Source organism: Hirundo rustica, chromosome 3 (genome assembly GCF_015227805.2).
Source record: "Hirundo rustica isolate bHirRus1 chromosome 3, bHirRus1.pri.v3, whole genome shotgun sequence".
In the NCBI taxonomy this organism is placed as follows: Eukaryota; Metazoa; Chordata; class Aves; order Passeriformes; family Hirundinidae; genus Hirundo; species Hirundo rustica.
This window is the reverse complement of record NC_053452.1, coordinates 62,466,750-62,489,699: the sequence shown is the minus strand read 5'-3', so window position 1 is coordinate 62,489,699 and position 22,950 is coordinate 62,466,750. Positions and strand designations below refer to the sequence as shown.

Below are 22,950 nucleotides of genomic sequence, written 5' to 3'. Positions count from 1 at the left end.
ACTCACAGGTGGACAGTGGAAAAATGAACATTTTGGTGCCCCTTGAATACATTGTATCTTCACTGCCATCGCACAGTGGGAATTTCTATGTATATCTCATATTTTAAGAAGTACACAAGTGCAAGCTCTTGGGATCCAATTCTTCATCATCTGCCATCAGGACACAAAAGCCTTTGCAGCTTTGACCAGCGCAACAGCCTCTCTTTTGCTCACAGCTGCCCTTAAAACCTTTGGCTTCTAGCAACACATGGGTGCTTGGGTGCAGGCAAGAGCAATCCCCAGCAAGAAAGAGCAGCTTCTGGTGCCAGAGTCAGTGACCTGCCAGAGCACAAGTCATTGGCCAAATCAGCCTCTCTGCATCACCTCTCTCTTTCAAGTGATGAGGCAAAGGACAAAGTTAAAAATGAGATTAACATGCCCAATTTTCACTGTTTCTGTGGAGGTGTCTGCAAAGATTAGGTGTCTTAAATCCTGGTCAACATTAAATTGGTGAATACAGTAGCGGAGTCTGGAGAGTAATGCAGTTGTCCAAAGGTAGGTGCCCAGGGCCATTTTGCACTCCTTGTCAAGCATGTGCTGACTTCCAAGCAGAACGTCAAAAAGGGCACATATCCCGTAAAGCTTGTGTCTTATCCAGAATGATGCATGGCTGTCACCTTCCTTCTAAGTCACTTTGGGGCAAACTGAGTTGATCCAGTGGCTCTTCTGACTGTACTGCCCAGGAGCTCAGAGCAGCTTCCTGAACATTTCATGGATTGCCATCCAAGATGCCCTGAGAGGGTCTGCCTGGAGTTCAGATACCACTACAGACATGGGTATCCCAAAGGCTCTGTGTTAGATGTACCAGACTCCAGTGGGTGTCTCAGAAACTCTACAGCATCTCAAGAGGCCCAAGACACATGTAAATAGACATCTGAAGCCTACCTACATTTCCACAAATTTAAATGGGTGGCGCATCTATAGACACTTAGATAGAGAGGTGGAAGTGTATTTGTGTATTTAAAACTCATATTGAATCTCCCAGTGTGACCTAGATTTGAACTGCTCCTTTTGGTTTAAAAGTTTATACAAAGACAGTTACAGGCACTCAGCTAAGAGCATCAGCTCTTAAGCTGTCATAACTGGACTGTTTGTCTACTCTAAACAAAGTTAACAATTTTAAATGAGTTTAAAATATGAGTCCTCCCTTCTTTGCCCTTTTCAGTCCACCATCACCCCAGGCACTTCTCCAATATGGGCTTTAATTTTTTCCTGAGAGATCTGGACTGCTACTGCATTTTAGCTTGGTGATCAGTCAAAGAATGTTCCTTTATAAGTTCTTGTTCTGTGTAAAGCTGTAGGTTTTGTCCCAGTCTTATTTTAGTTACAAGAGCTTTCCCATTGTTGGAGATAATGAAAAACCAATGCCATAGAATCTGGGCTCCTGAAGAAGATTCAGCAGCTCTTTGGCTAACCAAAGAGGAACAATGATAGATACTGTGCACCTCACTGGACAATGAAGCCTGATTATATCAGAGACTAGAACAATAGAATCAGTAATCATACTTGCTTATGTAATAAGTAATACATCCAGCTTCAGCACATACCCAGCAATCCCTTACTGTCCATCATATCTGTCCAGATACCATGAGTCCTGAATATTCCTCTGCAAATCTTGCAAAGCCTTCTGCTTCTCCTGCAGAGTTCTGGAATATATCCCTCCTGCTGTTATTTTACAGCAAACTAGAAACTGAGGTGAGACTAATGAGGTGTAGTAAGCTAGATGGTGCAAATAATTGCTCCATCAACATAATTAGTTGATATCACATCAAGCTAAACCAAAACCACCAGCACTATTCCACCTGAACCAACACAAAATATCTACTTTTCTGGGTGTAAGCATCACAGAAATTTGCCACACAACACAAAGCACAATGTATCATCAACTGTATATGCAAGGATGTATACAACTGCACCTATTCATTAAAAACACATAGATACCTTTCACACCATGGAAACTCAAATGGAAGTACAGATTCATTCAACATCTCCAGATTCATTCAACATCTCCACTCAAACCAAGTGTTATGCCTCCTGTAAAATGCACAGCCTCATCTTTGAAATCTATAACCTTGTCTTTAATATGAGTCTTTAATATGAAGCACAGTTAAGTTCATTCGTTCATTCATTCATTCATATGTCGTCACCTTTTCTTGCCTTACTGCTCGCTCTTTAGGCCATTACATTCTGCTTCAATTCTGTTTCACTATCCAGCTGTGTTGGAATCTTGGATGAAATCATACAAATGAGTCTGTGGATGGTGTAAACCGGTGTCACTTCATTGGAACTCAAGTAGTTAGCTACATCCATCCAGGATCAGTGGAATAACGTAGTTCCACCATCCTGGTCAAAATGATTAATGGGGGCAGCCTTGAGGCCCCAAGTAAATAGATGCCATAAATTCAGCCCTTATATAAATCCAGGAATTTATACAATTGGAAGATACAACCATCATCTTGCTGATCACATACTTGTGTACTTTAAAAGCTACACATTACTCATTGCTGATGTGAGTACCTGAAACTTTGCTGACTCCACAGCACGGCACTGATCTCTGCTGGCTGTGAGCAAGTCCCTGTGACATTAGGCAATACACACCTAAAGGCAGTGGTGCTTAGTGGTGCCACAAAATGAAGAAATGCAAAAGTGAGATTTTTCAGAGCTCATTTCAAAGTTACTGGAAATAGTGTAGCCATTTCGTTTACCTGAATTTTTAAAAGCCTAACATAAATTCCCTGAAGAGAGAACAGTTAAAGAAGTCATACAACTGCATGACTTAACTGAAATCAGTGAAAATAATTCTGGAGTTAAGTGCTACTCAGCAAAAAAAACCAGCCAGAATTGAGCCCTAAACAAGGAAGAGTGGTGAACTGAGACTCCTCATCTGTTTCTAGTATGAACCCCTCATGGGCTTTTATCAGCACTGCTGGAAGCCAAGAAACAAGAACATCTTACTCCATTGTTTTTCCCCCTAGCTTTCAATGCTCTGCATAACTAGAACACTTCTGGAAATGTAGCTCATGTGAAGACTTCAAATGAAATAACAAAATGCCTGATCTATTTACCTTGGCCCCTTAACAGAATACATACTCTTGAAAATTAATGATGCATTAATACATCAGAAGGTTTTCAGGATTATAAAACAGACCTAAACCACAAACAAACTCCAAGCTAACATTACGGCTGCACCAAGAGACCTAATTCACACAAAAAGAAGCCCTGGAATAGCACTTTTAAATTCCAGTGAGATCAATAATTATGCACCGATGCACACATAGGCTCATGTGAGTCATTCCCAGGGTAGGTTCACCACGAACTGAAGAAATTAATTTCATCTTGAGATCCTATCAACCAAAGAGAAGAAAAAAAATGCATCAAAGAAAAGCCAAGCAGATATAAACTCAAGCATACATAATAGATACAATTATTGTATGCACAACAAATGATATGCAATTGCAGTTTGAAAACAATGGCTTTACCCAAGTAGAGAGTCACCTACTGACACTTGGGAACCTGGAGAGGATTTTGGGGTCAGCAGAATACTACCACTTTGTAATTTCCATCTTCAAGGGACTGCATCTAATGAATCTTGATAAGATCCCTGTGAAACAGGTCAGCATTATAGTTCATTTCGTAGCTAGTTAAAATGACCACTGGTCTGGCAAATTTGGGATCTCCAAGGTACTGTGATCCTTTTGTGAAACTTTGCTTTCCTGCTTTTCCTTTGCCTGCTATCTTCATTTGGGTTCAGACAGAGAATATATTATTGCTGTAGCTATTTTTTGTCATCCTATGAAATCCACAGAATTGATATGAACTCCATCAGAACAACTAGGGCTATTAGAGCTAACCAAATTAGCAGGAAATGGCCGAAGTTAAGGGATTAAGCATACAGAAGGAAGGGGCTTTGCACTCCAGGCTGCAGAAAACGCACCCCTTCTCTTTTGAGATTGCAAGTCATTTATCTTCTGTTGGAGCACCTCTTCCTGATAAATGGTGCTATCAAGGCAGCCTGCTTATGCCATTTCTAAACCAGTCTGGCAGCAAATTAAACCAGGATGTAAATTTGTCATTCTCATCCCCTCAGAGAAGATCTACAGAGGGGTTAATTGCATCGTTGTGTTTTCAAACCATTCCCTTCTATAGGAGAAGGCATGAAACTTTCCACATGCGCCCTGGGCCAACCCAAGCAGGTTGCAGGTAGCAGGCAGTTAAACACACACTTATACTCACTTAAGCAGTCTATCCTGATGGATCTAATGAAACTACTTGCAAAATGTAAGGTGTGTAAGTACTGGTCTGGGGGATATGTGGGTTATCAGAATTATTAAATTTTGACTGTGTTATTTATTTTGCAAGCTATGCTGAACGTCCCTTTGTCAGCTTATGGATGCTATTTACCCTTATTGAATTTGTTAATTAAACTCTAAGATATAACAGACAGTGCAGCATTATTGATTAATGCATGCCTCAAATCCTCAATGAACTCCTTCCATCTCAGGGTTTCATGCCACTAAGAAATTTCTGTGCAATGCTGTCATACTGTCTCAGAACACTTTATTAGACAGATGCAAGAGCAAGTGATAGTGTTTCTTCCATCTGCAACATCACCTTTGCATTATCTGTCTCATTCTGTATGGTTCCTGGAGGTGACAGTTATCAAAATTGCAATCAGAATAATTATTTAAGCATTGATTGAAATTACTTTCCTTCCAAGATTTTACCATAACAACTCCATTTTCTTTTCGTTCATTATGGATAAAAGTCTGGTGAAGCCATAGAAAGAGATTCTCTCCTCCTTTGCTGCCTTTGTGCAGTGCTGGGGGTTTACACACCACACAATATGGCTCTTCTCCTCACTCCCTCCCATCCCAAGGAACCTGCCACACAACTGTGGAGAAGACCAAGGGGAGCAAAGGCCCAGCAGGGTGAGGCTGCAAAGAACAGAGCCTTGCACTCTGAGTCCTTCTCTACAGCATTTCCTGCTGCTGGGGAATCTGGTGACACCATAAGAAATGGTTATGAAAGCTTCAGAGGATGCTGCCCATCATAATGGGTCTCTCACCCAGAAAGCCACAGAGTCTAAGCATACGAGAGACCAAGAGAATGCAAAAAGCACACGCCACCACATAGGAAAGTAGCTAGGCACCCTTTTTTTCTGTAAACTGGATACTTTTTTTCTAAAAAGCTCTTAGAAATTTTTGGGTTCGATGGAATAGGAGAAATAAGATTTAACTGTGGAATTGTGTCTGTAAATGTTGTTTATGACACCCTTTTCACACAAGTAAAGCCCAGAGGACAGAGTCATCCAGGAAAGTTTTAATTTTGAACTGATAATTTTCAAACTACAATATCATGGATTACTACAGCAACTACATCGAAATAATTCCATTTAAGCTGCTGAACTGTTAATCCAAATGCAACAGCATAAAGTGTTCTTGGTTCTTTTAAAAATTCTACCAGACATTTTATACTAGCATATTTTTAAATACATATATTATTACTATAGGAGATACTCTACTGATTCTGATATGTAGCATTCAAAAATATTACATGAGAAAATAAAAAATATGCCCTCTAGTGTAAAAGTAGGTCTTTGCATGGAAATTATATTGTTATAACTAAAATTGCAAACCTAAACTTCCATTGGTTGTGCCTCCATATGGACTTTTACACCTACTGAGCACACACCAGCAGGTAGCTCAGAGGATCTGATCCACAATATTTGAAGACTTTGCTAACTTTCCAATAAAGCATGGATGTTTTCAAGCATTTTAGTACAGAGTTCCCCTTTTCAAAAATTCTGAGTTTGAGGCCTAAGTACTGCACAGTTTCCCAGAAAACATGAGCACTGAATCACCCAGTAAGATTTGCCACTGCCTGCAAAAGAACCAGGGGTTTGATACAACAAGGAGCAGTTTTGGGTGTCAGGAACAGCTTTGCAAGCATTCCCTCTGTAAGCAAGGAGTCTGGTCAGTACAACATCTGGATCAGGAGTAACAGCAGTACCTATACTCTATCAATTTTTTTTTTTTTTTTTTTTTTTTTTTGAGGTCAGCTTCCCCACAGTTACCATATACCATCTAGTGATAAAAAAGGAAATTGCAATTGCTCATTCACCATTTTTTAAAATGAAAGATGAAGATGACAACAACTTTTTTTTATGGTTTGCTTTCCTTTCACTAAAATAAAAATAGTATGAGTCCTCCTTGTGATTAACTGTTTTTCCATATCTCAAGAATCTCGTGACTCCAGCTAGTTTTTAAGATTTCACTTCTGAAGATGTATGATTATGCAAGATTTTCAGCTTCAGTAAAGTTAAAATAAAGCCTGCCTTATAGCTACAGATGGACATTTTTGTGCAGTTGCGAGTTCCTGTTAAGTCATACAGATGCAAAACTTGGGGCCAAATTTAAAAGAAACCTAAAATCTAACTTTGTAAATTATGTGAACATCATGATTTTGAAGATCCCAATTTTTTTTTTATTATTATTATTTTTTATTTTTTTTTTCTGTGTTTAGCTGCTCCCCTGGTTGATGGGGAAGATGTTAAAGAGAAAGAGATTCAAGTGATGATGAGACTAAGGCACAAGATTTGCTTTTGGGAAAAGAAGGCTTTAATCCTGCAAACTCTGCCTGGAAAAATAAAAGATTTAAACATACTGTATTGTAATGCAATAACTGTTTTGTGGTGGGATTTTTCTGCTTGTCTGCATCACCATATGGATGACTTCAATTCCACAGCAACATACACTGTGATATGATTTTGACAGCTGGGATAATGGAAAAAGTCAGTGTTTACTTATTGGCAGAAAAGAAAGTTACCTTGCCTGCCAACTGGGGCAATAAAATAAATTTGTTTTGTATGCTGTGTGGAATTTTTTAATGCCACTAAATGAAAACAAAAGAATCAGGATCTCTCCTTGGGAGTTCACAGACAGAACGGGTACAGATATGGCAAAAGTAACAGACTGAGAGAAATGAGAAAAAGAACTCGCCCCGAGCTCCTCTTCTCCCACTCCTCCTCCTCAGCATCATTCAGCTTCCTGTTTTTAAGCAAAATGGGATTGTTCTCATGACTAACCAGCACAATCCTTCCAAAGCTGTTAAATAACAGCATTTTTGGCAGAAGTTACTAAATATCTATATTATGTAAGCAAAATACAGATATTCCATGAGGTACAGTAGTTGCATTTCCATACACCAATTTGGCCTTTAACTGACACTTTGTTCTGAATCTACAAATAGCAACGGGAAATCAATTTAGCTACAGTGCAGCAGGACTCTAAATGCAGATTGCTGAAGCAGGCATAAACCTCAGCAGTTTCTAGACGGTCAAAATGAAAAAAACACTTGTAAACCCAAAGGGGCTTTGGACTTCCATCAATCAACTTACATTTCACACATCATTGACACAACTGCAATTGCATTTCAAGAGAGTTCAAGTGAATGTCATTTTGTCTCCCTGACACCATCTTAAAACAATTGTAGCACAAGGGATATGCTTGTGTCTTGGACTGTGAAAAATCATAAATATCATTTATAAAAAGAAATAATCCTGGAAAATTTGTGTATCTTAGTCTTTCATGGCTGTACAACGTTTATTACTTCAATGAAAATAACTGCAATATGGGGATCTTCTCCTTTAGGACAGCTTAGAGGAAAAGGAATGCAGGGAGTGATAAACAACAGGGGGTTCATGAAGGAATGTGCCACTCAAGCAAAATCAAGATTTGTCTTTAGTACATTTACACGCTGTAACTCTATTCTCAGCCCTTCTTTGGCTCCCTGCAAGGAAGAGACAAGTGCAGTGCACTGCCAGCTTTACACCTTCTCTGTCTTTACCGAAGGTTTGCTGAAGGTGCAGGAGTGTGGAATTGGCATGATACCAGACATCATCCACTCCATCGCCAATAGTGTTAACTTGCAGCAGTTTTGAGGTTCTCCACAACTTCCCAAACTGCTTTGATATAAACTGACGCAAAACCACAGCAGAAGGAAACTGCTTCTCTCCCCTCTCACCTCAGCTGCACCAAGGGCAGCAAGGATTGAGCTCTTGAGGAATATAAGCCATTGGCACATCTGCAAAGGTTTATACAGTATCATATAGATTTGAAGAAGCAGAAAAAAATGCTTTATAAATAGAAACACTCACATATGGATTAATAGTTCTCCACTATCACAACATCAGCAAATATTAATGGTGAGACTGTAGACATGTAACAGAGGAAGTAGTGTTTTTCAGGAACTAGTCTGGCGAATATTTACTTTTCAAACCACTGTATTAATTAATAATTTAGTGGCCAGCAAAATACATAAATTTCACAGTGATGACATTGTAGACAACAATAAAAATACACAAGGAGAAACATAGCAACCAACAGAAATGTGAAGCAGGTAGATGTAGAAAAGGTACAATAGAGGTGGCTTCAATTTTGACAAACAGGTACAAAGCAATAGGCATAAAGAAAGGCATGTGTCCATGCCAAAACCAGAAACACACAGAAAATAGATGTACCTGTTCTGACTGAAACAGGAGCTGGTAATAAGGATTGATAACCATGTAGGGAACATTTTAGAAGGTATATTACTAGAACTGATCCCCTTATTGCCATCTCTTCAACTAGATATCCCTTCATGCTCCTTATTCCCTTAGTCTAGTAAGGTGCAATGCATTTGATTCTTTGGTTACTATCTTTGGCACTGTTTGATATGCCTTTGATTGCCATGATTGCTCCATAACTCATGGAGTGTAAAACAAAATCTTTCATTAACAAGCACATTTTCTCAGTCCATTTGCAGCTGCAGTGAAACTCACAAGCCTATCCATACACAGCCACAGACTTCTTTTTCACTAAGTGCAGTCTTCCCAAGGTGTTGCCTTTCTTACAAAGCTGCACACAGTCAGAGTAGCTTTGCCTGAACTCTCTAGATCCCTTAAGAGCACCAGCCTGCTTTCTTTTTTTAGGTCAGATTCTAACAGAAATCGACAGGAATTTGGCCTCAATAGCTTCCACAGGATCAAGGTCGGGTTCAGTAAAGGATTAATGCTATTGTTGCTGAGCACATGCTGCCAGTAAGAGACCTTCCGTTTTCCCTAAACTCCATTCTTTGTTTCAGCTTCACACAAATGTATCTAAATAGAACATTAGTTACCATGTAAATGCTTGTCCTTGGATGCAAACATGTTGCATTTATTAAAACCACAGCTAATTTGGGGTAGGCTTTTCTAGACTTCCAGAAAATAATAAGTGATTTAATCAAATGCATTTATTTTGGTATTCCAGATTACACTTAGAATTTACTATTTTAAAGAGTTTTCATCTCTTATGTTTTCTGATGCTTGTGATTTCCATGGGTTTAAAAATCAAAATGAGCAGCCAAACAGTAGCTTTAGTTGTAACAAGCCCTCGGTTTGATAGCTTGCACCTTGAAACATTTAGTTTTTCATTTATGTGCAATGAGCACCTGGACACACAGCCCCTACACCCGATCTAAATACCTTTCCAGCTGAAACGATGTGTGGATTATTGTTTCCCATCCTGATTTATTAAAATATTAATAGAGCAGGTTTCTCAATTGACAATAACAGGTGGCACAGATCTCCTCCCTGCAAGTCATCTACATGAGAAGCTCAGCTTTGGGATCGTCTGGGTCTTGCCCAGGTCCATCTCCATCTATGGGTGACCACCAAAGCAGCCAAACCTCCACAGCCACCCAAGCATGGCCAGGCAATGCATAGCACCATGAGGCACATGCTTGACTGCCAAGCCATGCAAATTTTCAGGTAAAAAGTGAGCTGCAGTTTCCCTGAGCTGCAGAATATGCTCCTGGAAAGACCAGCGACTGTTAGTGCCTCTTGCTGAATCCACTGTCTGGCCTCATTGGGAGGAACAAGGGCAGCTGCAACCTGCCTTCACACTAAGCAAGCATGACAGAGCTGTGGAAGTTCATCTCCCCCAGCACTGTCACCAGGCAGTTGAACAATGAATCCCGAGGGAGAGAGTTTTTCTGGTCAGAAAACTCCAGGGAATACACACCCTGAGGCTCCCATCACTTCCAGACCTTTCATCTCTGGTGTATTTGGTTTGTGTGGCAAGGTTTTGGTAGTGGTGGGGCTTAGGGAGGTGGCTACAGTGAGAAGCTCCAGAAGGCTCCCATGTGTCTGATAGAGCCAATGCCAGAAAGCTCCAAGGTGGACCCACTGGTGGCTAAGGCTCGGCCTGTCAATGGCAGGGGTAGTGCCTGTGGGATAACAGATTTAAGAAAGGAAAAAAAATCTGCACAACAACTTCAGTTGAAGAGTGGAATGAGAGTGAGAGCAACAACTCTGAAGACCCCAAGACCACTGAGGAAGGAGGAGGTGCTCCAGGCACCGGAGCAGAGATTCCCCCGCAGCCCCCGGTGCAGACCTCGGTGAGGCAGCTGTGTCCCCGCAGCCCAGGGAGATCCATGGGGGAGCAGAGACCCATCCACAGCCCGTGCAGGACCCCATGGCAGGGCAGGTGGGGGCCCAAAGGAGGCTGTGATCCCGAGGGAAGCCTGCGCTGGAAGAGGCTCCGGGCAGGACCTGTGCACCCAGGGAGAGAGGAGCCCGCAGCAGTGCAGGTTTGCCGGCAGGACCTGTGACCCTGAGGGGGCACCCGCTGGAGCAATCTGTCTGGGTGGAGTCCTGAAGGACCGCGCCCCAAAAATCAGGAGTGGGAAGCCAAAAATCAGCCCAGAAAGAAGGGAAAAGCAAGGATGGTGTTCATAGATTTGGGGTTGTCATGATCCTGTTCTGATTTGACTGGTACTAAATTAATTTTCGCACGTCAAGATTCTTTTGCCCATGACGGCAATTGATGAGTGATCTCATCCTCTCGTTATATTCCCCCTCCCCTGCCAAGCTGCGGAAGTCAGTGCCAAGGCGTCCAGCCAGGGTTAGGCCGCCACAAGGCGGCACGACCTGGGCAGGAGGTCCGGGAAGGGGAGCCCCAGCTGTGAAGCGGGGCCTTCCCGAGCGCCTGGCAGGTTCCCCTGCAGGGCACCCGCCGGGGCCGCGGCCGCCGGGCACTCCCCCCTCCCCTCAGCGCCGGTGCCGCCCGGGCCGCGCGGGACCGCCCTGACGCGGCCGTGACACCAGCGCGGGGCCGGGGCGTGGCCTCCTCGCGGCATCACGCGCGCGGCCCCGCCCCCGCTGGGACCCGGCCCCGCCCCGCCGCTGGCCCCGCCCCCGCCGCGGCGGCGTCACGTGGCGCGTTCGGCCGTCCCGGCCCGCGCGTGACGTCGGCGCGTCCCGCGGTCCCGGCGGCGGGGCCGGAGGGAGGGGCAGGTGGCGGCGGGCGGAGCGGGGCCGAGGGGAGCTGAGCGGCGCGGGCCGGCCCTGCGGGTGAGTCCCCGCACCGCCGCGGGCGGGTCCGAGCTGCAGCGGTCGGGGGAAGGCGGTCGCGGCGGCGGCGGCCTCGGCCACCAAAGGCCGCTCCGACAGCGCCATCTGCGCGGCCGCCCGGGGCCGGGGCGGCGCTGCCTCCCCTCGCCCCTCCGCCGCCGGCGGGGTGCGGATCGAGCTGGGTCGGGCGCCGCGGCCTCCCCGCGCGGGTGAGTGCCCTGTTCTAAAGGCCGTCTGAGCCGAGCGAGGGGCGGCCGCCCGGCGGGCAGAGCCCTGCCCGGTATTGTTTTGGCGGCGGGGAGGGTGGGGGTGTCGGTCGCCGCCCCGCCGCGGGGTCACGTGCCGGGGCCGCGGCGGCGCAGCCCTGCCGGGAGCCCTTCCCCAGGCCCCGCACGGAGAGGCTGCGAGCGAGAACCGGGACCGCCGGCAAAGAGCCGGGCCCCCTTCCGCGGAGCCGTGTCCCTGCAGGAGGCGGCGCCCCGACGCCGGTGCGGAGCGAGGTGCGCGCAGAGTGCCGGACCGGGCCCGGACTTAGGCTGGACTCGATGGTCCCGGGCGTCTTTTCCGACCGGCTTGTTTCTGTGGTTCTGTGAGTCGGGGGTTTCGTTGTGCTGCGCGGTAAAATAGGTCAGGAGCATTAGCCGCGGCGGCGTCACGCGTGGCGGAATCCCCTGGCCGAGCCGGCGCGGCGCTCTAAATCCCAGGGCGATGTGCGGCGCTTTGGCGTGTGGCTTCGCCCCTGCGGATGTCACCGCTGTGCCCGGCCGGCCGCGGTCACTGCCGCCGGCGGCAGCAGCGGAGCCGCTCGGGCGCTCACGGGTGCGCGGCGCCCAGCGCCCGGACAGAAGTAACTAAGTGTTCCTAATGGATGTGCTTTTGTTTCTTTGTGCTTGACGGCTCGAGTGTTTGCGTTGCGTCCCTTCGGAATGTTGAAAGGGGACGTGAAATGTGAAAACGGGTCCCGCCTTTGGCGCGGTACAGGTTGCCGCAGCTGAAAAATTGTTGTAGAATATTAACTAAATGCTAGGCTTTTGTACGAACAAAACGATCGGAATGGTGAAATACTTAAACTGGAACTGTGAGGGTTTTCATCTTAGTACAGCTTTTTAGTGATATGCCTGAGAAACGCTGTAGGTTTTGTTACTAGTGTGTAATATGCAGTTATGTATTAACGATTACAAGGAGGAGTATGGAACAGAGCTTTATAACGTTTTGCTTATGTCAAAGGTTTGTAATACTAAAAATCCAATCCTTCTTGCTTTGTTAGCCGCTGCCTCTGGACGGTGGGCTACTTAAATAGATTCTGAAGCATCTCTAAAAATGCAGTACCAAAAATTACAGTGTGCAATAGTATTGAAAACACGGTGAAATCTGAATCTTCCTTTGGTAACTTTGAATAAATCTTAAATATTGAATGTTTTTGCAAGAACTTGCTCTATATATAGTCTTGTGTGGTTAATACTCTAGTTTCTTTCCAAGTCCATTGACGTGGCCATTGTTTAAAATGCTATAATACAAAATCTGTAGTGAGTGAAAGAAAAAGTTTGTTCTTGTTTCTTTGAAATATAGTGCATCAATTTAGATGTAATTGATTTGTCATTTATTTAAAGAGCTGGAATTGCAGTATTTTTATAGCCTATTGAATAGTAAGCCTCTGGAAAAGTCCTCATATTGAAATTGATTTTTTTTTTCCTCTCTTCTGTGCATGTTAATCAAGTGTGTGTGTGTGTATATATATATTGTAATTATTTGAGTTTCTGAAGCATTGGTGACTTAAGATGAATCAGTTTCTGCTTCATTTTTTGCACTTTTGCTTTTGAGTGAGAAATTAACATTTTTCTTCTTTCTAGATTGAAATAGGATATATGCTCAAAATTCAAGATCGGTGCTCCAATTGTAGCATAGCATAGGGAACAGCCTCACTTTCAGTACATGTAGCATTTTAATATTGAAATGGCTGACTGTTCTGCACTTGACTATTCTATGATTCAGTTCCAAGTGTACATATAAATGCTGGGGGTTTACTAATATGCAGTAGCCAGTGATAAGGAATGACAGGTGACTCGAAGCCTCATCACAATCAGAAATTCCTGAGAATATTCTAAGTTTAAGAAACAGATACAAAAAAGCAAGCAAGCACAGGAAACAGTGAGGTTATTTATCTGTTGTGCTCCTCCGTGCCAGGGACAGTTTTAAACATATCTGATAAGACTCAGTTCCTTGAGCTGGTAGTGTATTGACAGTAGCAGACCATCAGACAGGAGAGGGATTTTTCCTATTAAATAAAACAGCCACCTTCTTTCTTCCCACATTGTCTGGCACATGGGTACTTGTGGGGAAGGACAGAATTCAGGGGATCTTTTTCCCCTCCTACCCCCTAAGTGAGTTACAAATTAGGGAGGTTGATGGAACAAAAAAAATCCAAGTATTTAATTACAGAAGAGCATTTAGTCTTGTGAATTAATACTGCAACTCTGCTGAGTTTTCAAGGGGGGAAATGATGAATTTGTGATAGCTGTTTTAAAATGATCTATATGGAGTTACAGTATTCCTAGATTTCTGTCATTTGAAGTAGGACTCATATAATAGTCTTTGGCTGGTGTTTGTTGAATTCACCAGTGTTGCACTTGTGTGGTTTTTAAAAATCTAAGATTTTACTTACAGAGCTTAAGACTGTAGGTAACTCTTCATCAATATATAGGAGCTGGCTTCCTAAATATGTATGCTTCTGGTTTGGGTGGGTCGGTTGTTTGTTCTAATTGTTGCTGGTTTTTTCCCCAAAGGAATAAGGGTCGAAAAATTGTGCTGGGCCTGATAATTTACTGGGTCTCATAATTTAACGAGCACACTTGACTGAACTGACAAGAAATTGTTTCATTCCATCTTGGCCTAGTAAAAGCTTTAAATTTTTCTTAAGGAGAACCTGAAGTAATTTTGGGAGACAAGTTCACTTCTTCCATGCTTTAAAAATTTGAAGCGGTGGACTTCCTACCAACCTAACTTCTCCCAGTAAGCATCCTGAGAGACTTTCAAGGGGACAAAGAGAACAGTTCCACGCTGGCTGAGCCTCCGTTTGGGTGGGGCTGGTCCTGATCAGTGACATTGTCCTTCTGTCTGTTGCATCTTTAAAGTTTCAAAATCAGTATGTGATAGGATGCAGGGGTTTAGGAAGGGGTACCTACAGGTTGCTGCAGATAGCGTAACTCCTCATACTACTGGAAAAAGAAAATTAATTGCTAAGTATAGAACACAGCCCATACGCTGGTGACTTCAAAGGAAGAGTCATCATCCAAGAAGGGGCGTGTGTGTAACCACAAGTGTTTGTCAGTCCATTCAGTAGAATTTCAAGACTAGCAGTGTCAAGAAATGTAGAGGTTACACAATGTCAGTATGTGAACTTGTTCTTTTCAAGAGCTTTGCAGCAGCTGTAGAGTTACCTTATCACAATCCTGTAATTATGCCTTCCTTGGATTCTTCTAGATATAATTACATATCTTGAATATGCATATGCATTTTTATTTCCTAAGAAATCTCTCAGAACTGACCCAGCCCTTTTCTGTCATGTTCACATAGCAGTGCTGCCTCTAGTAGTGGATTATGAGAGAGAGTAGATAAAAGGCTTCAGGTGATGCCTATTGAAGTAACAGAAAGCCAGCTCCTAAGATGAAGGACTGAATACCACACCCAGAGAGAGCATCAAGCTTGTTGCAGCTGTCTCTTTGATCATAGAAAACATAGTATCTTGTCTCAGTGGATTAATAGAGCCACAATTCATAACGTGATTGCTGCTCTTGGTTTCAGATTGATGTGTGAAGGAAGGAAAGCTGCTAGAAAGAACTATGAGGGGAGAAAAGGTGTGGATAGGCTTGTTAATTTTTGCATTTTTCCTTTGGAACTCATTCTAAAAATAGCTGTACAGAATGCTACATGGAGCTCAGCTATAAAGAAAACAACGTATTTGAGTAATGCTTCATGCACTGAAGTAATCTGAACACTGATATTATTAATGATGAATGTTCGATCATTTGATGAAGGACTATAGAATAGAACACTATAATGCTCCGTGTTCTTTCAGGGACTTATCACTTCTTGACTTTACTCAACTCTTACATGTCGGCTCTGTGCTATATTTATGCTGAAATGATTCTTTCCTTGAACAAATTGAATACAAAGAGGTGACATTCTCAGGTCTGCTTCAAATCATTCCTATATTTAACGTTTTGCAGCAACTGGAAACTGTAGTTCAAGATGTTTGAGAATCATCCAGAAAGCTGCAGACCAGAAGGAAGAGGCAATGCTGTGGCTCATCAGTCTTTTTACAGAGGATTCACTTGAAAGTGGTTCTCTTAGGTCAAGACCTTCCTGTTTAGGTTGTGAGAATGCAAGAGTGACAGTTTCCCTTCCCTTTCTGAGTTTGCAGATTCCTACTTCCCTGCTGTAGGAACATTTTAGGTATTTGTTGGGCACTTAGCGATTATTATATATTTGTGAAATGACTTGGCTCAGGTTCTGGTTGGTGGCATTCACCAAATATATTGCAACCGACATTATCTGCTAGCCTGAAGAGGGGTATATTACCTCTGAGGTGTGGAGGCCGGGTTGCATCCTTGTCCTCTTTTTTAGAGATCATATGCACTCTTTCCATTGTTGAACCTTGGAGCCCATCAGGACATTTTAAAGAAATAGAGGAAGGTCCTAATTAATTTTTGCCATTGTTTATTTACATCAGTAAGTATTAAATGTAGGTCATAGAGTTTGTTTATAAGCTGGTATGAGGACATACAAATGTAGATTTGTAAAGAAGAAAGTGCTGAATGCTTCTGAGGTTCACTAAATGGATGCAATGATCTCTGTAAAAGGGGATGAGGATTCAAGGCTCTGAGCCTTGAAATATGAAGAGGCAAATTTCTGCTTGAAATATGGGGAAGACCTGGGGGAAATCAGTTGTTCACGTGCACTGCTTTTCCTCAAGCATCTGATACTAGTCTGCCAGGACTTGATGCATGGCTAGGTGGTCCTTTGGAATGGTATGAAACAGATAGTTTTATAAAAAAATTTAGGAAGCCATTGTGACTTTCTAAATTTACTAAATATAAGGGATCATTTATTAAAGTTGTATAAACATAACATGCTCCCAACTTTTGTGCTACTCCTTTTTGTGAGGTCACTGCATGGAAATGACCAATTAACTTACTATAGTCAAAAATAATTGCCTTTTATAATGCTTAAAGATCACGACTTGTTTAAGCCAGACATCAAAATGAAAACTGTGGATCAAAACTGATGGCTACAAAAAAAATGAAACAGAAGTCCAGTGATAGCTTTATTGAAAATAACATGCATCAAGTAAATAAAAGCATAGTAATTTCCTTTCTGTAACAGAGCCATGGCATTTTACTTTGCTTGCTTGTACCTCTGGACCAGATTGTAATGGTGGTATTATTTGCTTTCTGTTAGATTGCAGAGAAGCTTAAATGCTGTCGTGTACCACTGAGCAGGACAAGTCAGGAATGAGCAAGCCTTGGGAAGGAGGACCTGTCATCCTAGCTGGAGACATCTGAAGAGAGGACATTTCAGTCTTGTGGCATGCTTCAGTAGAAATTATTCAAAAAAAGTAAGGTGTTGTTTTTTTAATAAACTTAAACATGTCAGCTCCTTGATGGACTGCTTAGTTGCAGTTAGAATTTGACCTGGAATTTGAAGTGGTTCTGTGTAATTTTACATTTTCTTCCGTTAGAGTCCAAGAAAGCCTGGGGTCTTTCATGTAGCTGTTACACATCACCTCATCCATACCTCATGTATTTCATAGTTTAGAAATACCTGTATTATTTAACATTAAAAGTAAAAACCACAGGAGGTAGGATCTTGCAGATTTTGGACTAATTCTGTCTCAGTTGGTTTTAGGCTGTATTTACATTAAAATGCAGAGTTCGGGTTCTTATTGTTCCCTTATTTATACCTGAATTGAGGACCTAGATACGTAAAACAAAATTATTTTTAGAATTATTCCTTGAGTTTAGTTAATTTTTAGTCAAGCAGTCAGTAGTATGATTTTTCCATGATGCCAGGAGTGTCTTAATGGAAACCCAATCCTCAAAAAAATAGAGCTTTCCTATTTGGTAACAGTGCTGATATAAAGCTGAATTGAATTTAATTTTGATTTTTCAATTGAATTGAATTTGATTGAACCTTGTTACAAAATACTACTTTAATTTCAGAAGGAATACTGTGTGGTCAGTTTTGTTAAATTCTTAATACCACAAAGTTGCAGTGGAAGTGCTTCTACAGCCATAATGTAGCAGAATTGCAGTCAGAGATGTTTGTCCTCTGTTCTGAAGGATTACCTCTTCAGTAAAAACCTATGTGTATGTTCTCCTAACAGCTTATAAACAAACTCCGTGACCTAGATTTGGTATTAAAAAAGGTCAATTAAAAAGAAAAAAAGATTAATTAGCATCATGATTTTGAAACAAAAGGTGAGACAGCATCAGTGTCATTGATATAAAACTTCAAGTGCATAATTGTCCTGCATTCTGAGCACATGCAACTGCAGTTTTGCTTATCATATCAGAGTTTTATGTTCCTGGGTAGTGCTTTCAGAGATAAGGATTTGCTCCTCCAGCTCTATTCATTTTATACATAACATTTTCCTTAGAGTCATTAAAAATCAAATAGGAACGTCAAGAAAAAGCATTTACTCGTTTTCATATCCTGCATTATTATCTTGATCTAGTAAGGAATCACAGATCCTTCAAACTAATGGGTGACCTATTGAGCACAGTTCAAGTGTTAGCATTTTTTGCTTTCAGTGAACAGGTGAGAACTTTTAATTCTTCTGTTAGTCTTCCTCGGGGTAAATTCTCTTTAGTTTTGCTCACAGTATCACAATTTGGTTTGTCAAAGTGCATTGCCTTTTTAATACCTGCATTGCATTTTAATCACCTCCAAAATCTTAATTATGGTAGGTGACTTGTGTAGAAGTTACTTACCTACAGGTTGTTTTAATCTTTTCATTGACTCTGAAAAGGATAATTTTATAAAGGATATTCAGGGAGAAGCATCCTTTTGTAAAATTCTAGCATGGAAGTTAAAATCTCTGCTGCTGTGCTTTTTTGCACTGTACTGTCTCATTGTGAGGGTACTTGAAAATTAGGATCCTTTACCTTCAGACATGGTTAGCACAAATTAATTAATAAATGGATTTCTCTTTCAGCTCCTCTGTTGTGAAATGATAGTTGAGCTGTGTTTGTGGGTATTCTGAAATCTCAATAGACTTTCTTCTCCCCTTTTTCTAATAAGTTCCTTGGTATAAACCCCTACATTTGCAATAAAAATCTGTTGCAAAATACAGGCTCAGAAGTGTGAGGCTTGAAAAAGCAACTTGTTCACAACATTGTTACAATGTATCTCACAGATGTGTGCTGTGCAGTAAAATCACAGTTGCCAGCTGGTAGGTAATGCTGTGTCTATATTTGGCATGCTGATTTAAGAACTGTTATGCAGATTGGTCATTAATCTCAGAAAAAGAAATTCAGATATGAAACTGAAACGGATGAATACAATTTTGCGCTACTTTAGGAAAAAGTATTTGAGCTGTAGAGCTTTTAAAAGAATTATTTGATAAAAAGATTAAAGAGGCATTGGTCTTTCAAGAGGAAATTTTAGTGATAGAAGAGAACAGACAGCATAGAGAAAAACATTCTAAGTAAACAGCACGTGATATATTATTGTAAATATAGATACTGAAGCATAATTTTTTTTTTTAATCCCAGCATATATTTATAGGATTTTTAAAACAGTGGAAGCTTCTACACTAGTACAAGGCATTTTCTCTTGAGGTAACACGTTTTGTTAGAAATGTGTATAACATTAGAAGAGGTTGTCCAGGGACCCTGTGGTATTTCCATCCTTGCAGGTTTCAAGAAGACTCAGCTGGACAAAGCCACTAATCTAGTATTGGTGTTGGTGCCATGTGGAACAGGAGACTGGACTAGGTGGCCTCTAAAGGTCCCTTTTGGCCCACATGCTTGTGGTAGTTTTGCATGTTCCTGGCTGCCTGTACAACAAAGACTACTTTCACTGAAAGGCTGTTTTGTTGAATATCAGTCTTGAAGGTTCTTGGGGATTTTAAATTAAAAAAAGGCACCTTTTTAGGCCCCATTCCCCAAAGCCCATTCTCCTCCCTCATTTGGTATCTGGTATTTGGTTTTGATTGTTAATAAATAAAAGGAAAATTACCATGAAACAGACTGTGAAAGATTACCATAGCAAAAATGTAGTTGAGAAAGTATTTGTGTATTTAGGGTAGAATTTTTCAACTACTTAAATCCTACATGATGCCAAAGTGATGCAGTTTTGCATTCCCCATTCTCCTACAGTTACAAAATCATCTTTAGTAACAGCAATAAGATATGGCCAGAGAAAATAAAGGCAATGACTTCACAAGCCAGTCAAGTCAGAGCTGTGTGTCTTCTGCAATACACTGCTGCTTCTGCTGGTCTGCAGTGATTCCTTTAGGGAGGCACTCACATGTGTCAGGGAGTTCACTTGATGTTTAAGAAAAAGGAGTCCCAGGTATATTTTCAAAAGGCTGCCTCAGTTTTCAAATCTGGTTGTTTCTGCAGCCCAGTTGTGGTTGTTCTGTGCTCAGTTTGAGGGTGGCGTACCATCATGCGTGGAAATGAAGAAACAGAGGGGCGGAATTCTTCAGCTGTGTGCTGCTGTCAGGCATATTTTCTGTTGTGTAAACCTAGTTCCAGATACTGTTTAGGCAGTCCCTCAATCAAACAGATGATAACCTGTAGTCTGCAGAGAGATTGTTTAAGTTCAGTTTGCAGCCACATCACCTCCTGAGGAAAGAACCATAATTTCTTTCAATTTCCTGAGGAGGCACTGAAGTAGTTGGTTGGCCAAAGGTTCATTAATCAATTCTACTTCAGGGAATGAATAGAAGAAATTCCAAAATTTGTTTTCTAACTTGGTATGTTAACATGCTGAAAATGAAACAGATAAAAGGTTGGTGATCAGCAAAAGAAATCTTCCCAGTACTCAATGTAGTCTGTCACCTCAAGAAACAGTAACCTTAATTTGAAGTAAACATCTCATTGTGTGGATGTTTAGGTGAAATCTGATGTGAGGTGCTAGTTTAAGTTGACATAATAAACTGATTTAAATTTCTTTGATCCTCTGCAGGATGGCTGGCTGTGGTGAAATAGATCATTCCATCAACATGCTTCCCACAAATAGGAAGACAAATGAGTCATGTACCAATGCAGCACCTTCTCTGCAAGTCCCTGAATGTGCCATCTGTCTGCAAACGTGTGTCCATCCAGTAAGTCTGCCCTGTAAACATGTGTTCTGCTATCTGTGTGTTAAGGGAGCTTCTTGGCTTGGGAAACGATGTGCACTCTGCCGGCAGGAGATTCCTGAGGATTTTCTTGACAAGCCAACCTTACTGTCACCTGAGGAACTCAAAGCAGCAAGCAGAGGCAATGGAGAATATGCCTGGTACTATGAAGGTAGAAATGGCTGGTGGCAGTATGATGAACGTACCAGCAGAGAGCTGGAAGATGCCTTCTCCAAGGGTAAAAAGAGCACTGAAATGCTGATTGCTGGTTTTTTATACGTAGCAGACCTTGAAAATATGGTTCAGTATAGGAGAAACGAGCACGGACGTCGTAGAAAAATAAAACGGGACATAATAGACATACCAAAGAAGGGAGTGGCTGGGCTGAGGCTGGACTGTGACACCAACACTGTCAACCTGGCACGAGAAAGCTCTGCTGACGGTGCAGACAGTACACTGACTCCAGGGGCTGCAGCTGTGCAGCCTCTAGCATCCATTTCTGTGAGGCCCCTACCAGCACTAGATGGTCAGCTCGTGAGCCCCTCAACGCCATCACCTGATGCAAGCAATTCGCTAGAGAACTCTTTTTCCCACTTGCAAATAAATGGAGACAGTATGGCTGAAAGGAGTCACGGGGGAGAGGGAGAAGAAGACCACGAATCATCATCTTCTGGTAGGGTGCCAGCCCCTGACACCTCTGTCGAGGAGACCGAATCGGACGCCAGCAGCGACAGCGAGGATGCGTCTGCCCACCTTCAGCAACATCCATCCTCTGGTCAGCAGAGACACTTGAATGCTGGTGCAAGCCAGGCAGGAGCAGATAGACCAGGGGCAGGGGGTGGGGTGGCAAACACAAGCGTAAGATCTAGAAGGCCAGATGGACAGTGCACAGTCACTGAAGTTTAGAGCCACGCGGAAAAAAAAAATACTCAGTTGTAATTTTCTGTAAATTTTCTGTCCGCATTGGCATTGCACTCAAACCTAGCAGTGTGTTTGGTGGGAGGGTGGGGTGAAGGGGAGAAAACAGATTTGGCCTGTTTTAACTTAAGTCTCTTAACATGTCTCAGCTGGAAGACTTTAACTCTAGGAAACTGGGTTGTCCTGTTAATGGTTTGAAAACTGTTTAGCAATGCCCAGTTTTCTTGAAAATGTCTCGTGTTTATTTTGTAGCATTTTCCCCTTGAAGATATTCTATCCCTTTTTGGCCAATGTATATCTACTGTACAACTTGAATTGTCTACATTATCTGACTGTTGCATTAAGTGTCTTACTACTTTTTGCATGGATTGATGTACGAAAAGAACACTAAAGCTATGTGGAATCAGGCAAGGTGTTGGGTGTGAGCAGGATGCTTAATTTAATGTGAGAAAATAGATGTGAGTTTGGAGTTAAAATGTGTTTTTACTAGACAAGAGCAATCATTTACCTTCTTTCAATGGAAATGTAAAAATGCTTTTAACTTGTGTTGCATATCCTTACCTTTACACTCTCCATGGCTTTTTCATTGGCTTTGCCATCTAGTCCTTGTAGTTTGGTTTTTTGAGATCTTTCTTGATCTGTCCTGTTTTTGTTACAGAATTTATAATTTAATAAAACTACATTTTATCAGTAACAATCTCTGCTATGTTTCCAGTTTAATTGAACTTCACTGAAGGAATTTCAAAGAAAATTATCATACCACAGCTTCCCGTGTTTACCAAAAGGGAGGACTAGTTCTGAGTGGCATCCTGACATTCTTGCATTCCTGACTGTCTCGCAGACACAACGCTGCAGAGTATTGTCTTTTACTGAAAAATCATGAGTTGCAAGCTTAATACTCACACAGACATCTGAAGAGCTAATTAACTCACTTCACTGTCGGTGGCAGGCAGAAATGTCACACAGCGCCTTATTTTAACAACAGAAATATTGAAATAAAAGAGTGTAAGTTATCAAAGTTGACCCTATAACAAAGGATGTGTGGATATTAAGGATTATAGTGCTGTTCATCTGTTCATAGCAAAACTGGTGGCAGCACAGAAATGGTAGTTTTGTCCTTGTATTAACAGTATAGGAGCTGCATTTCTACAGACTTCTGAATGTTAGGTCTTGAGAAACGTAGCTTGTCTTTTATCTCTCTGGCAGTTCTTTTCTTTTACATTATTTTCAGATTGAGAAACAGCATCAGTTGATTCTGGACTCAGTCTTTAAAATA

At 42.0% G+C, this 22,950-nt stretch overlaps 1 protein-coding gene across 4 annotated transcripts; it reads left to right on the top strand.

Moving 5' to 3' along the window:
- The first annotated feature begins 11,326 nt into the window (after positions 1-11,326).
- Positions 11,327-22,375, top strand: RNF146 (ring finger protein 146). 4 transcript variants are annotated; one of them, XM_040057881.2, is made up of 3 exons: positions 11,327-11,410; positions 16,868-17,023; positions 20,603-22,375. In XM_040057881.2, the coding sequence occupies exon 3, from the start codon at positions 20,604-20,606 to the stop codon at positions 21,660-21,662; it is 1,059 nt and encodes a 352-aa protein (XP_039913815.1). In that variant the 5' UTR covers positions 11,327-11,410; positions 16,868-17,023; position 20,603; the 3' UTR covers positions 21,663-22,375. The 4 variants fall into 4 exon arrangements, with proteins under 4 accessions (XP_039913815.1, XP_058275640.1, XP_039913814.1 ...); XM_040057880.2 differs by lacking the exon at positions 11,327-11,410 and adding an exon at positions 11,553-11,619 and having other exon boundaries at positions 16,868-17,024; XM_040057879.1 differs by lacking the exon at positions 11,327-11,410 and adding an exon at positions 11,787-11,910 and having other exon boundaries at positions 16,868-17,024.
- Positions 22,376-22,950: the final 575 nt, after the last annotated feature.

Excerpts from the sequence above, each read along its gene's own strand:
- RNF146 (XM_040057881.2), top strand. The coding sequence starts at position 20,604 with ATGGCTGGCTGTGGTGAAATAGATCATTCCATCAACATGCTTCCCACA.